This window comes from Clupea harengus, chromosome 13 (genome assembly GCF_900700415.2).
Source record: "Clupea harengus chromosome 13, Ch_v2.0.2, whole genome shotgun sequence".
NCBI classification, from domain to species: Eukaryota; Metazoa; Chordata; class Actinopteri; order Clupeiformes; family Clupeidae; genus Clupea; species Clupea harengus.
In genome coordinates, this window is record NC_045164.1 from 4,429,183 (window position 1) to 4,445,071 (window position 15,889).

General features: G+C 46.4%; 1 protein-coding gene across 5 annotated transcripts in view; it reads left to right on the top strand.

Moving 5' to 3' along the window:
• The window catches only part of adgrb3 (adhesion G protein-coupled receptor B3), a 143,574-nt gene that overhangs the window by 82,991 nt on the left and 44,694 nt on the right, over positions 1-15,889 (top strand). For all 5 annotated transcript variants that reach the window (XM_031578853.2, XM_012816972.3, XM_031578851.2 and 2 more), the window contains 3 exons: positions 4,391-4,499; positions 13,600-13,746; positions 15,475-15,550. In XM_031578853.2, coding sequence (XP_031434713.1) covers positions 4,391-4,499; positions 13,600-13,746; positions 15,475-15,550 — 332 coding nt within the window. The remainder of the gene's footprint in view (positions 1-4,390; positions 4,500-13,599; positions 13,747-15,474; positions 15,551-15,889) is intronic.

Here is a 15,889-nt window from a genome sequence, read left to right on the forward strand (position 1 = left end):
GTTGCCAATCAAAATGTAAGAGGCTTTGGAGCTCTTTAGTGAAATGTACCCAACATTTTACAGCTCCGAAAGAGGCACAATAACGTTGGTGTGTGCTCATAAAGGACAAACAGAACAAAAAGTCCCCCAAAAGAGGACACATTATGCATTCAGTTTCTATAGACTTCCCTTGTGCTACTCTACACGGTGATTTTGAACATGTGCTTCAGTATCTCTGGCACCAATGTGCGCTACAGTAAATGCATTACATTAGAGTTGCATTTAATTAATGCATTTACATTTCATTTCACCTGATGCTAGTTGTGCTATTTGAAGGTTAAACGTATCAGTGTGCTGTTTCTCACGGGTACTTGGTATGCTATTCTGTACTACACAGTACTTGTAGTGGACTTAAAATGTAATAGTTGTGTAGATGTAATGGAACCACAGAATGGAACTAATTCCCATGTCAGTTACACTGATACTGCAATATACAGGGTACATAATGTATTTTATATGTCTCTTAGACATTTAATGTGTCTGTCCCGCAGTCTTTCATAGAATGCTGTTTAAAAAATGTCTACTGTAATATTGAACACATTAACATGATGTTCATTCTTTAGTTCACTGTTTGGTAATATTCACACTCACATTCTATAGGCACATCATATAGAAGCCAACCCAGGCTGTGTAGCATTGGTCTCATTTGTGGTATGGCTGCTGTATATGACTTTGCTGGTGACTGGAGGTCACGGCCTCCCTGTCACACCTCTGCCTCCTTGTTTCTGAGGTGAGGATGTGAATTCACACAGCTGCCAGTCTTCCCTTCGACAGGCCGGCCCTTTCCAATCATGTCGGCTCCCTGGCCTGTCAAAGATAGCATCTCCCAACACCTCCGATCACCAGGGGACATCTGCGCCATTGTCACCTCTTCTGACAAATAACTGTCTTTCAAAAGGGCATCACTTGCGTTAGGTTGCAGACAGTGAATATAAAAACCTAACAACAAAAAAAAGATAGAGAAAGAGAGAAAATGAGAGAAAAGAATACAGTATATGCCTCTCAAGTGGGTTTGCTGATACATACCAAACCCACCCCAAAATGTAATTGCACGGAGTCTCAGTGTGGTTTTACCGAGAGAAGTTTCTAGGCCCTTAAGGTTTGGGGGGGGGGGGGAGGCTGTTGTCTTTTTAGATTTCCCCCGCAGCATCGGGTGCAGGAGGTGGCCAGAGGAGGCGCTGCGCCTGTCTGTGTCTGACGCCCAGAGGACGCCACCAGCCTGGTTCATCAGTTCACTCACGTACACCTCCTCACGTGCTGACTTCCTGTGAAGCTGAGCAATGAGGGAGGGTGTTTGCCAAGTTATAATTATTAGCAGGATAAACCACACCAAAGGTCCTCAATACCCAGTGCTGGGGGGAAAAACACTATGCTGTAGTTTGCCCTAAAGTGATGCAAATCACAGAAGCAGCGCCAGAATACAACACCGCTGCCTGTCCTGGATTGAGATTTTGATTAGATTTTTTTTAAGAGATGTTGTCAGATGTGCCTAAATTGGGTTGGCATTGATGGGTATCGAGTTCTTCTCCATAAAAATTGCCTTTTTGTTTTCGTGCCGTCTCGTACTTCTCGTCTGCTGAGACTTTCTGATATTGTTTAAAATTAAGAAAGTTTTGAGGAAACTTTGCAGTCATGTTCATCTGTCCCTTGGCACAGAGTTGTAATGTGGAGCATCTTATGAAAGGCTGCCTGCAGTCTCCTCTCATCCATAAGTGTCTATCAGGTGAAAGGCGTAGGTATGTAATGAGTAAATGTGAAGACGGTGATATTTCAATAGCTTTATAGGCCTCTTGTTATTCCTCTTCACTGATACAGGCATCTTATTATTGCTCTTCGCTGATAGTGGAAGATGAGTTGTCCCAGCACCCCCATACGCACTCACTCGTCTCTTTTTGTCTCCTCTCTTTTCCTCTCTTTCACACAACTTTTCATTCTCTTTTATCCCCTGCCTTTATCTCGTTCTTCCTCTCTTAGCACCTTTCTTTCACTCTCACGCCTTTCTTAATTATCTCTATCTCTCTCTCTCGCTCTCTCTCTCTCTGTCATTCCATCCTTCAGTAACCTTGTCCTTGTCTTTCTCCACCATTCCATTCCCCTCATTCCTTCTGCCCACTCCATCTCTCTCTATTTCTCCCCATATCTCCCTGCCTTCCTCTTCCATCTTTCTCCCCCTCTTCCTTTCTTTCTATCCATCTCACTCCCCCTATCTCCCTCCCTCTCTCTCTCTCACACTATCTCTTTCTCTCTTCCTTTATCTCCATTGTCTCCCTCAAGCCCACTAATCTTCAGCCGCCTTTGGCTGCCATCTTCATGGCACTCTCCTCTTCTCTCCTCTCCTCGCCTCTCCTCTCCTCTGCGCGCAACAGTGGTCTAGCCCTGGTTGTTGCCATGGTGATGGATTGGAGGAGATTGGCCCCTTGCACTGCGGCTGGTCAGGCCGCGGGGGAACTCGGCTGTCGCTCGGCTGCCGCTGATGTGCTTTCCCGCCCCCCCCCCCACCCCCCCACCCCCACCGAAGGCACTCCCTGTCTGTCTGCTGTCTGTCTGGAGCCTTTATCATCACCGTACACACCCCCCAACACACACACACACACACACACACACACACACACACACACACACACAGACACATCATCCCGATGCCCACTCAGCTACCCGCACCGCATGCCCCTGTGCCCTGTCATTCACACGGGCGCACTCAACGGTGGCATTCGGCGTCTCCAGCCGAAGAGCATCTATTGCATGTGCCCTGCCCTGAGCAACATCAGTTTACAGTGTTAATTATACAATGCCACTCATCACACGCCATTCCCCTTTCGTGTCTTTGTGTGTCATTCATCTCGTCGCCAGCAAGAAGGCCCAAGTGTCGCGTGCGGACAGCAGATGCCTCCTGTTCTTGACACGGTGTGGGTTGACACTGGGTAGCTGCTCCTTTTCTGGCCGTGACAGCTGGAGAGTTTACGGCTACTGTACACGCCAGCATATGCACTGACTGGTCATCTGTTGTAGTAGTAGCGCGCTACCTTCATTGCTTCATTTATCCCAATCTTCGCGTGGCTCGGGACTCGATTATCACTCACCCGTGCTGTGTTCGGGGCCCAGGCTGGTGGCAGTAATGGCCGTTGAGGAGATGGTGCCCACAGATAGTGAGCCAATCAGCCGGGGGTGAATTATTGGCTTAGCCGGGTCGTGTTGCTATCGACTGCGAGGCGTCAGGTGCGGTGACAGGCGCGTCGGCCGAGGAGAAGGACTGTCTGACCTGCACGCTACCAGCCAGAGAGCCCTCAGCTGAATCTGCAGCGCCAGCGCTGACGGCCGGTCCCCGTGGACAGACACACACACACACACACACACACACACACACACACTCACACACACACACACACACACACAGACACACACACACACACACACACACACACACAGACACACAAACACACACACACTCAAACACACACACTGACAGACACACACACACACACACACACACAGACACACAAACACACACACACTCAAACACACACACTGACAGACACACACACACACACAGTCATGAAACAGAAACACACACACACACACACACACACACTGACAGACACACACACACACAGTCATGCACATACACAAACAAACACACACACACACACACACACACACACTGACAGACACACACACACACAGTCATGCACATACATATACAAACACACATACATTGACATACACACACATTCATGCGCACACACATACAAACACTTTCTTTTCTTTGTGTACGTCTAATGAAAGAGCCAAAGTGATTCTGCATTTCTAAGTGCACTTAAAATGTTCCTGTTTTGTTTGTATATTTGCATTATAGATTTAAGTGTTGATATATGTTCAAATGCATGATTAGGCCTAACGTGTGAAGAGATGAGTGAATCAGATAAGCGAAGCGAAAATGGTCGTAAATATTAAGAGAATCTTTCCCCTCATTTTCTTAGCTTTATGGCATAGGCATGGCTGATTATGCAGTTCATGAGGTTAACAGAGTTTTGTTTCATATAAAAGCACATTAGAGTAGAGTAATATTCAAGTAGCCTGACACAGCAGCCTTGGTGGAAAATGCAATTTCATGTCTTGGGGCCATAACTTCAATAAATCGTGCAAGCTTAGATGCAGAAAGCCTTCAAAACACAACTGGCACAAAGACAGGGTTGATAGTGTGAGATCATAGTTCATAGATCAAACTTCCTTTACTAAAAGCTGTGCCTCAACACTCTTATCCCCCTCTCTCGCCCTCTCTCTCTCTCTCTCTCTCCCTCTCTCCCTCTCTCTCTCTCTCTCTCTCTCTCTCTCTCTCTTCTTCCCATTTCAGATCTACCCCGGCTCAGTGGAACTAATGCAAGTCATCGAGGAGTTTATCCACATCGTCGGCTTGGGCATGAAAGACTTCCACAACGCCTATCTGATGACAGGAAACCTGGGTAAGCCATTCCGAGGCGACCCGGCTGCCCGGCTGCCTCTTTAATGCTGCGCTGATGCATTGACACGGACACGTAATCCGTGAGCCGGAGCTGCTGACTCCTTACGCCAATTTCCCCTGGCCATCAGTAATGGAGGATAAATGGGCCATGGTGTGGGCAGGGTTTGTTGTGGGGGGATGAACATCTGTGAATCAATAATGTTAATTAAAATCAAGCACTTTCCACTTAATGTGCTAAATTCCTATGAAAACACCCTTGTCCAATATCAATGATGTGCACGGCTGTGGAAAAGAGGGAGAGTCATGTCTTCATCTTCAGATACAGGTTAGCATGGTAGCCATGTGACACGGAGACATGTATAACAAATGTGTGCTTGAGTTGAGAGTTAAACTGCTAATTGATTGATGGTTGGTTTTAAAGAGGACATGATTGTCAACAGTCCACCTTTGTTTTTGTTTTGGTTAATACCACAGCATGTTTGAACCGTCATCGCCTTAAGTGGTAGCACTGAGTTTTTCATGTGAGCTGTAAAGAAAGTAGCACTCCACATGAAAAACCCAAGGACCATTTAAGTGTTCTCAAGGCGTCCTTTCCCAAGCACTGCGTTTCCTGTCACAAGTGATGTGTTCTTTCCTACATCAATCGGAATCTACTGCACTCAACAGTAAAACGCAGTTGGCCATTTTGTCCTGAGGGGGAAAAAAAACTATATGTTTGCATGCTTTTTTATTCCTCTCATTTTATTTTTATCTTTCTGTTTTATTCCTTGAGGTGCAATGCATTCAGGGAATTCTTGATGTATATATGTATGTTTCTCTTTTCAAAGACGTGGAATGACTGTGGACCTCTGCTCACTTCTGGAGGACTGCTCGTTTGCAGAGAGGTTCACTGTAGTGTAGTGCTTAGCCAGGAGGTACAGTGACACACTGGAGGTCATTGTGGAAAATCTTTTTCCACCCCCCCTTACTTCCCTCCCCAAGTTACCACCCTTTACTGTCAAGTTCACTTAACTGAAGGCACCCATCAGACACAAAGGCTTCACCGCACTGGCAGAGCCACCGCTGTTCATTTCTTCTCTAGCCCTGTGGCACAGCGTGCAGTTAGCATGGCACACACATACACACACACACACACACACTCACACATTTAATTGGATGAAGCTTTCCTTACTCAGTGGACTAAGCATGATTTTAATGTTGATTGCCTCCTACCTGTGGGGAAAACGCTAGGCTATCTCAAGAGCTTCTCATGTTGCTCTGCACACCTCCATTTCCTCCTGGACTTCCCTGCTTGTTACACATGTTCCACTTTTCTCAGACACCAATATGTCAGTTGTAGCTACTGAGAGAAAAAGAGAGAGACCAAGGGGTAGAGAGAGAGAGAGAGAGTGAGAGAGAGTAACAGAGAGAGAGAGAGTGACAGAGAGAGGGAGAGTTTCTTAGGTTCAGCCCCATCAAGTGTCCTTAAGAGAAATAAGAACATTTTATGGTGTTGTTTTGTTTTATTTACTTTCTTATGTCCTTCAGTGTGTGTGATACAGGATTTTGAATCACATTCATAGATCATTTCTCATCCCGCAAAGCCTCTGAATATATTTTGGCTCATTTTCAGTGCACTCATTGGGATTTGGATGGGGGGGGGGGGGGGGGGGGGGGGGGGGGTCATTTCACATTTTGTGTTTAACATCCCATATTTCCTTGGAATTATTATTATTATTTTTTCTAAACCAGTACTTACCCCAGTGGGTGCTCTGAAGCGTCCATTCGTTTTAGTTGTGAGGGATGAGGGCGTGCACATAGGTGTGTGAATGCTAGAGCTAATAGCAGACATTAATGTTTCTGCCACAAACAGTTTGTTTTGTCTGGAGGGGAAATATGCCACCAGTGCTTTTACGTTCCTCATATTTCTTCTTGCCAGTTGCAGAGTTGCCACCAGAATAGCACTATGCTCCATTTACAGTTGAATAGTCACTGAATCATCCTTGTCCTTGGCTCATGGTGAAGTAAATAGCCCCATACTTTCTGTCCTTGACATTGGGGCTGCAAGGTAAAGACTAAGGGCACTTTCAGTCCTATGGTTTGTTTGCTCTGGTCCGAATCAGTTGATGAGTTTGTAAACTTGGAGTTTTTTCCTCTGGATTTGGATTCTTTTCACACAGAGAAAAATTCAAGTGCACCAAAATGCATCGCAACCAAACTTGAGAATGTTCTCTCCACTTATTGGCCAGATGCGTTTGAAGCAGGTGCAAGAAAGTAAATACAGGAAGAAGGTTTTGTGTACTGGACAAGTGTATATACTGGTGACTACAGGATCACAGATTACTGTGTTCTCACCTGTGAGTCCCATTCTACCGGGGTCAAAAAGTGCAGGTGTCAAAACACCCTAAAATACTTATCTATGTCAGTCTATGGCTTCACAACAAAGTACAACCTCTAGTAATGTTTTGAATACACACTAAATTGCTGATTGTCAAAATATGCCAGCCGTCATTATTCATGGGTCAGTGTCCTTGAAAAAAGAATTAAGTAGAATTAAATAGCAGCGTTAAATAGCATTTTGATAGGTAACTCGCTGTATGTGGCAGTGTGCTTTCTAGGATCATGTTTTATCATCTCCTGAGGTAGCCAACCTTGAAAGTGCTTCCTTATTGTGATTATTACAGTATATGGTGTGTGAGATTGGGGCTGTGTCACCCCGGCAGGGCGGCAGCTTTGAAGGTAGAGGCTCCATAACCCAGCAAAACTCACTGGAATAAAGAAAAAGGGACAACATAACCACATTAACAAGAGAGCCAGGATACCCACACATAAAAAGCTTCACTAAGACTCATATGTCCTATTTCGGTGGTAGGTAGGTCCTAAGAATAATTTCAGGGATCCTCTGAGTAATGTGAGCTTTTTGCATGCCGTGATCATCCATCCACCACCAACCTGTGCTGTGCTGGTGGAGCTTAAAGAAAGAAAGCCTTTAGAAATGCAAAACTCCAGTTCCGCAGTTCTCTCCCTTTCTACCAAGAAGAATTGATTAACGCCAAGCCTTATTTATTTATTTAATCTTTGACGCGTGTGCAGACCTCGGAGGAGTATTTCAAATCCAGAGCCACAGACAAGCCCCAGAGGTTAGACTCACATTGAAGTATGGCACAAATATGAAATCCCCTGTCTCCAGAGACATCCCCTCCATTTTTCACTGAAGCCACCCTCACTGTTGTTTTCCCCCACAGCAGCTTAAAGGCAATTCCCTCTTGTCTCTCCTGGGCTGTGGCTCAGATGACAACAAAGTAAGAAGAAAAGCTCCCCATATTGATTCAGGGCCCGTATAGGACATGGCCGTATTGGCATCATATTCATTTGAGTAAATAACCTGGGGCTTCAGTTATTGTCTGCTTTCTCTGATTAAAAGAAATGAAGAGAGGCGGGAGAGAGGGAGAAGAAAGAAAGAAAGAAAGACAGGGCAAAAAAAAGCTTTGCCAGGGTAGTGGCGGCGGCCAAGAGGAAATCATCTGGCCAAATAAGATATTGCTGCATCATTTCCAGCTGAATTTATGACTCTGCCTTGACAGTGCGATAAATACTCTCACTCTGTCACCGTCGGCCGTTTCTCTGCCCTTCGTCTTTTTCAGCCACGTGACCTTGATTGTGAGAGCGAGGCACCCAGTGCTCTGTTCTCTGAGTGACCCTTCACACGGAGGCCCACAGGACCAGACAGAGAAGGACACCATAAATGTGATCAGCCAACCAAATGATGCCACATACGTTTGGCTCGTGTGATTTATGAGTTAACATGACAAGCCTCGCTTCAGTAATGCCTTTGCAAAAAGTTCTGGGCGAGTTTTGTTGTTCAGTATGTTTTCGAAAATGCTATTTACATCATTGCCCGATATGGATGGAGGAAGGAATTCAAAAAGAAAAAGAAGGAGCAAACTCTGGCCTCAGCTTGAACTACTGCCTGAACTACAGAACATTTTCTGAAAAGTGAGTCATCCATTTCTGCACCGCGCCGCGCCATCTTAGACAATCAAACTGCTTTCAGGAATATGAGAGGCAGCGTAATGGGCTCACCCTCCTCACGCTTGTCTGTATCATTATGCATATCGAGGCGCTGGAAGGTGCAGCTAATCTATTCACTTATGTGCGTTAGCAATCGGAGTCCATTTAGCAGAGGCGGTTGAAAGGTTGTCAGATCACTTTGGGTTTCGCTGGAAGTCAGATGCTGGTAAAGTGCTGGAAGAATTGTTAAAATTGCATGGGAGTGTCTCGCAGACTAAAGGGTTTCGGTGTTGAAGTGCTAGAGGCCAACGACCGTGTGATCCTCCTCGTTTTTTAGCATTAGCATCACACTCAGACCTGTGGCTTACTTTGAAATAGTAGCTCGTCTCGCTTGCTGGAGAAGGACTGAATTTGAAGGGATCTGCAAGGTTAAGGTTAGGGTTTTTATTTTTTTGACCATACTGTCATACTGCTGACAGATAGATGAAAAGATGACTTTTTGGGTCCAGTTAGATCCTTTTACTGTGTTTTTGGTCTCTTTTTCCAAGGTCATCCCTCCTATGATACGCATTGATCTTTGGAAGGTCTGCCTTCAGAATCCCTCCCACTGAGCTTTCAGTCGTTCAACAGTCAGGCTTATTCTGGAAAAATGGAAGGGATGACGGCAGCCCAGGTGTCCAAGGAGTCAGAGGCAAAGAACTCAATGATGTGAATTATTGGACATCTACCAGCCAATCATAAAACAGGATATTTTGTCGCCATGGTATAATTAGACTGATCTGGATCATTTTCACCAAAGCACACTGTTTACTCACTACTAGGAGTAATTGCAGGTGGTGTTCATGGAGGTGTTAAGCTCCACACCTTCTCTGCCGTGTGCCACCTCAGCTGCAGGGGGCAGCCTGCAAAGGTGACTCAACCTGGGCTGCAGTGTGATGAACTGTCCCTAAAGTCTCCCCATGCCCCCCTCTCCCCATGCCCCACTCTCCCCACTGCCCCACTCTCCCCATGCCCCACTCTCCCCACTGCCCCACTCTCCCCATGCCCCACTCTCCCCACTGCCCCACTCTCCCCATGCCCCACTCTCCCCACTGCCCCACTCTCCCCATGCCCCACTCTCCCCATGCCCCACTCTCCCCATGCCCCACTCTCCCCATGCCCCACTCTCCCACTGCCCCACTCTCCCACTGCCCCACTCTCCCCATGCCCCACTCTCCCCATGCCCCATGCCCTACTCTCCCCACTCTCCCACTGCCCCACAGCATGAATGGTTTACTTAGAGTAGCCTTGATTCAGTGCATCACCACTCCACAATGATGCTGTCTATCTGTCAAACCACGGCTGATGTTTGGTCATTTTGGGAAAGGGATCATTGGTTGTTGGATGATGTTGGTGGCCTGTGGGTTAGCAAGCTGAGGGATATGTGTAGCTTCTGTGTGTGTGTGTGTGTGTGTGTGTGTGAAAAAAAGTCAGTGACCTTGACCTTACCATGTCATTCATGGTGGATTCCAGGTGTATTTTTCTCAAAGACGCTGGTGAGTTCATCAAGTAACACACAAGGTTTGCTCAAGCTTCTTTGAGAGCCACACACACACACACACACACACACACACACACACACACACCGACAAAAAAACACACACACACACACACAAACACAACACACACACAAACAAATAAACACACAAGACCTATTTACCCACCGTGTCTTGAAAGGACCTCTTCTTCCTTCATTCATCCGAGCCCTCTGTGGTGTCTCACAATATGTCCTGAGAGTGAATGGCTTCTCCCTCCCTGCGTGCACACACACACACACACACATACACACACACACACACGTGCACACACAAAAACACATCCACACAAGTGTGCACACACACACTGTCAAAACACACACACACACACACACACACACACACACACACACACAGACACAGACACACACACACACACACACACACACACACACACACCCATCCCTGTGGTTTCACACAATATGCCCTGTGACTAATGCTCTTCCCCAGCCTGGAGGAGAGAACATCTGCTGCTGTGGACCTCCCTCGCCACAGCCTCCCTCGCCTCAGCTTCTCTGTGATTCCATGCCCGCTGTCGGATCATCCCCACCTAAGCCCCCAGCACCCCCACTCTCCCTCTACGCACACGCACACACAGACACAGACACACACACACACAGACACACACACACAGACACACACACACACACACACACACACACACACACACACACAGACATACACATGCACACATACACACAAACAGTACCCCCTTTTCTCTCTCACACACACGTGCATACACAAATACGAACACACTCACGTGCATACACAAACACACATACAGTCCTTCCCCTTTTTCTTTCTCACACACACATGCATACACAAATACACACATGTACACACAGTCACACTCTCTCTCTCTCACACACACACACACACACACACACACACACACACACGCATACACAAATACACAGATGCACACACAGTCTCTCTCTCTCTCTCTCTCTCTCTCTCTCTCTCTCTCTCTCTCTCTCTCACTCACACACACACACACACACACACACGCATACACAAATACACAGATGCACACACAGTCTCTCTCCCTCTCTCTCACACACACACACATACAGAAACAGTCACACACACACATGCATAAACACACAGGCAAACACAGAGAGGCACAGACACGCGTATGATGTAAACTGACACACATGACTGCACATACATGCATAGACATACAAATAGTGTCACACCTCTTCCTCTTCCAAACATCCAGTGAGACACATTTACACATGCACACACACACACACACACACACACACACACAGTTCATCATCCACATGACCCCCCCCCCCCCCCACCCCTCTGTCTGTCACTTTCACCAGTAGAGCCTTGACAATATCTAAAAAATAATAGCACGGCGCATTAATGGCAAGCATATCACTGCAAGCTCTCGATCCTGCGCTCCGGAGGAGGCTGCAGGCACGAGGCTGGAGGCTGGAGTGCCTCTGGAGACCCGCTCCTGCTCCGCCGCCTCCCCGCCTCCCCCGCCTCGACTGCCTCCCTGCCTCCCTTCCTAATGGAGGCGTTCCACCATCGATCTGGGTGTTCAGATCATGTCATCAACCTGAGAGCCAGGGGGAGCATCCAGACCAGCATGGAGGCGTGCCCCTGCATCTCCCATGTCACCACATGATTACATGTATTACCACCTACCCTGTTGTTGTAGAATGAGAAACACAATCTTTGACTTTTATCTCTTTCGTTGCATGTCTCTCTCTCTCTCTCTGTCATTCTGTCTCTCTCTCTCTCTCTCTCACTCTCTCTCTCTCTCTCTCTCAATTTTTTCTGTCTCTCTGTGTCTCGCTTGCTTGCTCTCCAGCATTGGCTTTACGCTTTGCATCCATGTGTGAAAGCCTCTCCAAATCCATCCAAATGCTTCGTAAAAGAGAGGGCTTACTGTCATTCTTAGACCTGCCCTTCTTCAGGTTGTAAGAGCACAAGAGCTGGTGTCTGTCAATTACCGGAGCCAGAGAGAGCAAGAGAAGGAGGGAGAGAGAGCAAGAGAGGTTTCTTAAGAAGATCATTTCTCCAGGACGCCAGCGCAAGTGGAGATGTCTTTTAGACGGGGGCGGAGGTGTTAGCGTCTAATCTGCCACCTCCATTGAAATCAATTAATCCCCTCCCCAACTGAAAATAAATGCAGTAGGAGGATGAAGACATGTCTCTGCTGCTTCAGCCATTATCAGTGAAACCCAGTGTCATGTTTATCACATTGTTAGCATTAGCGCTGACACTCAGTCTGAGTGGAGGAGGAGGAGGAGGAGGAGGCGACATGATGGCATCTCGCGTGGCAGAGCTCTAGGCAGCAACGTAGCCGTCGCCTTCTCTGCGAAGTTCACACCATCCAAATTTCGCAAGGCAGCCAGAACAAAACGTTGGCCGAGACTTCTTCCAAGCAGAGCCCAGTTAGGGGAGAAATGGAAAGGGACTTACTTACTCTTTTTTTTCCCCTCCAAAAGGGGAGTTTAATTAAAAGCCTCCTTGTTGAACATGCAGATTTGTGTCTGGCAGGTTTCTAATTGAACAGTGTTAATTTGAATAGATCTAGAACCTCTTGTCACCTCCTGGAACAGAGTTATGTGTAAGTCTTATCATTTTTATTTTCATTTCATTTCACCTGAGCTGCCCCATAATGATTTTGTACCCTCTCTAACCTTTACACTTGAATGTTTTCATTTCACTCCATGTTTCTATGCTTGGATATGAACAGGATTTGAGAGGCCTAACTGATGTTTGTGTTCTGTGAAATTGAACACAAGTAGCTTACTCCACATGCTGACCCCTGTGGAGTATCATGCTCTGTGCAGCAGCTTTCACACCCAACACACACAGCGACGAGTAAACAACCAAAGGTGCTGTGAGGGGCTACAAACCCGTCGCAGAGGAATAGAGGTGTTAGCGTGTTTTGACTTGTTCCCCCGTATGAGACAAAACGGGTGATATATCCGAGCTGTGGCTGTGTGCCATGTTGCCAGTCTATCACGTGCAGATGCCACCGCTCCTATAGGCAGCAATGAAATGACTCCCCAGGCGGGTATGAGACATGGAAAACAAGCACGAAAGAGGACAACGGGAGATAACAGCTGGTGTGACTGAAACAAATCAGAGAGGGCCTCTGGCGTTGCGGGGATTAATATCAGCCGTCGGTGATTAGGTTAGGTGATGCTGACACCTTGGCTGGAGGGTTTATTGAATGTCTCGCGTGTGTCCGCTGGCATTACTCTCACTCCTGAAGCTATGGAACCGTTGAGTTTATCACACGGCAAATCAACACGACGTCTGTCTAGGAAAAGTCACAATCAAGTCGAGTCGAGTTGTTTTGTTTGGGTGTCTGACACTGCCTTGACTTGAAACAAAATCACTTGTCACAACTAAATGATCTGAGCCTTGTAATTGTGTTCATTGAGAAATACTGTCCATGTCATCAGAACTGCATGATGTACTGTACGTATGTTAAATGCAGTATGTGTTTGTGTGTGTGTGTGTGTGTGTGTGTGTGTCTGGGTGTGTGTGTGTTTGTTTCACCACCAGTGGCCAGCATTCAGAGGCTCCCAGCGGTGTCAGTCATGACCGACATTAATTTCCCCATGAAGGGGAGGAAGGGGATGGTGGACTGGGCCAGGAACTCTGAAGACAAAGTGGTGGTCCCCAAGGGTATCTTTCTGCCCCAGTCTGCAGGTAAAGTAGACACACAACACACAATCCCCATCAGCAGACACCACTACGCCTCACATCGAAACACCTGCGCTCACTCTGTTTAAATGAGAAACGTTTCACCCAGATAACTATAAATACAGCAATACATAATCCTAATTTGTGGGCTGAAAAGTCATTTGTTAGATTGGTACAATGTTCTCGTGGACCCAATGCATGGAAATGTACATGTTGACATATGGATGGCTACTCTGTAAATGTATCCCCATAGTCCCCACTTGTTTTTGTGTCACTGTAATATTTGCGACAGAGGTTTTCTCTAGAACTAGATCTTTTCGACTGGCTCCTATACATCTCTATAGCTGCCATGAGGCTTGTTCACCATCCACACACACACATACATTTTTAAATCACTGTAGTAAGCAACAACAGTTGGTGCGTGGCCAGAGCTGTGCTCCGTCATGGCTGATTACATTTAGTTACTTCCCCTAGCCTGACCTTTTTACATTGCTCCATCATCTGCCGGACTACGCCGTCAAGCCAGTTAAATATAGCTCTCCTCAGCAAATAAACAAGATGCAAAGCTGAGAGGAGCCCTGGCAAACATTCAGATCACTCGCGCTCACTCAAATGCCAAACTAAAACAAATACAATGAACTTGAGCGTTCAATGTGATTTCTGTCCAAAACTCCTGGACCAGAAAGAAATGCAAGATGCAGACAGCCATAATTAAGGTTTCTGAAGAGAACAAGAGGGAGGTATCGCTGTGTAAATGGGTAGGCTGTCTGCAGACCAAGCTTGTGTTTTTTTTATTCACCAGGGCAAAACCATTTCATAATCAGGCAACACAGCATTCCTCAGCATCTACTTAAACAATGCCAGGTTGCAAGCTCTCTCTCTCTCTCTCTCTCTCTCTCTCTCTCTCTCTCTCTCTCTTGCTCTCTCTTTCTCGCTGTCCCTCTTTCTCTCTCTCTCCCTCTCTCCCCCCCTCTCTCCCTCTCTCTCTCTCTCTCCCTCTCTCTCTCTCTCTCATGCCAGACAATTTCGTTAATTAGTTTGATCAGTCTTATCTGAAGTATATCAATGAAGAAGAAGGAAGGAAAAAAAGGCCAAGGTGGATTGATGTGGGGCATAAGTCACTCTCTGTTCATTGCGTGGGGCCTGGCAAGAATCTTCACTTTGTGAGAAATGCACCGAGACCTTTAACAAGGGTCAGCTGCTCTGGCTTTCGAGAGGGATATTTTTCAACGCGAAATAATGTACTCTCTGGATCAATCGCTCACTGGGGACAGCATCTAACGTATTGCTTAATGCACTGCTGGCAGTAAAGTTATAGGGGGGCTTAGCTGGCAAGACTGGGCATATATATATACGGTAACCGAGAGCCAGCAAGCTAAAAAAGATCTAAGTAAAACCCTTCATTTGTTATGTTTTGTTGCTGTTGTGTTGTATTGTGTGTGGAAACTTGTGCTCTATATTGATTCCAAATTAAAGTGGATGGGAGAAGTTCATGCCCAGTTTATATTTTTCAGTTCAGCCCCTCAAGTCCAAAATCTCTACCTTTTGTGGAATGTGATTCATCTCATATTGTAGTATGTTGTTGCTTCACCTTAGAATCTGGTGCAAGGGCTCAGCTAACTGTTTATGTGAAAAAGAAACCATCGGCAGTAGCCCAGCCATTGAGTGGATGATTGATGGGACGAATGGCTGTCCCGGTGATGTAACCAATCACTTATTCGCATTCCTCCACAGACATGGACGGATCGCCTGTGTACATACTTGGGACGGTCCTGTACAAGACACTGGGGCTGATGCTGCCATCCCCAAAGTAAGTCAAACACCACACAGACAGACACCAAGAAAGATCATTATCTCAGTAGAATCATTATTAAACGATCCATGCGCTTGATGCAGCGTTAACAATGCATGCATGAACTGGGACATCCTGTGAATACTGACTAATATTGTTTAGTAATAGTGTGGCAAGAGGATGACAGAAGGGAGGTGTATGACAACATTGTTGTTGTCCTTCGAGATTTTGTCAACAACGTGCTTGCAATGTCCATGATATAATAATTTCCCTCACAGTTTTTGTTCCTTTTTATTTTTATTTGTTTGCTCTCAATCTCTTTATGTCCCTCTAAGGGCTCTCTCCACAACATGCTTG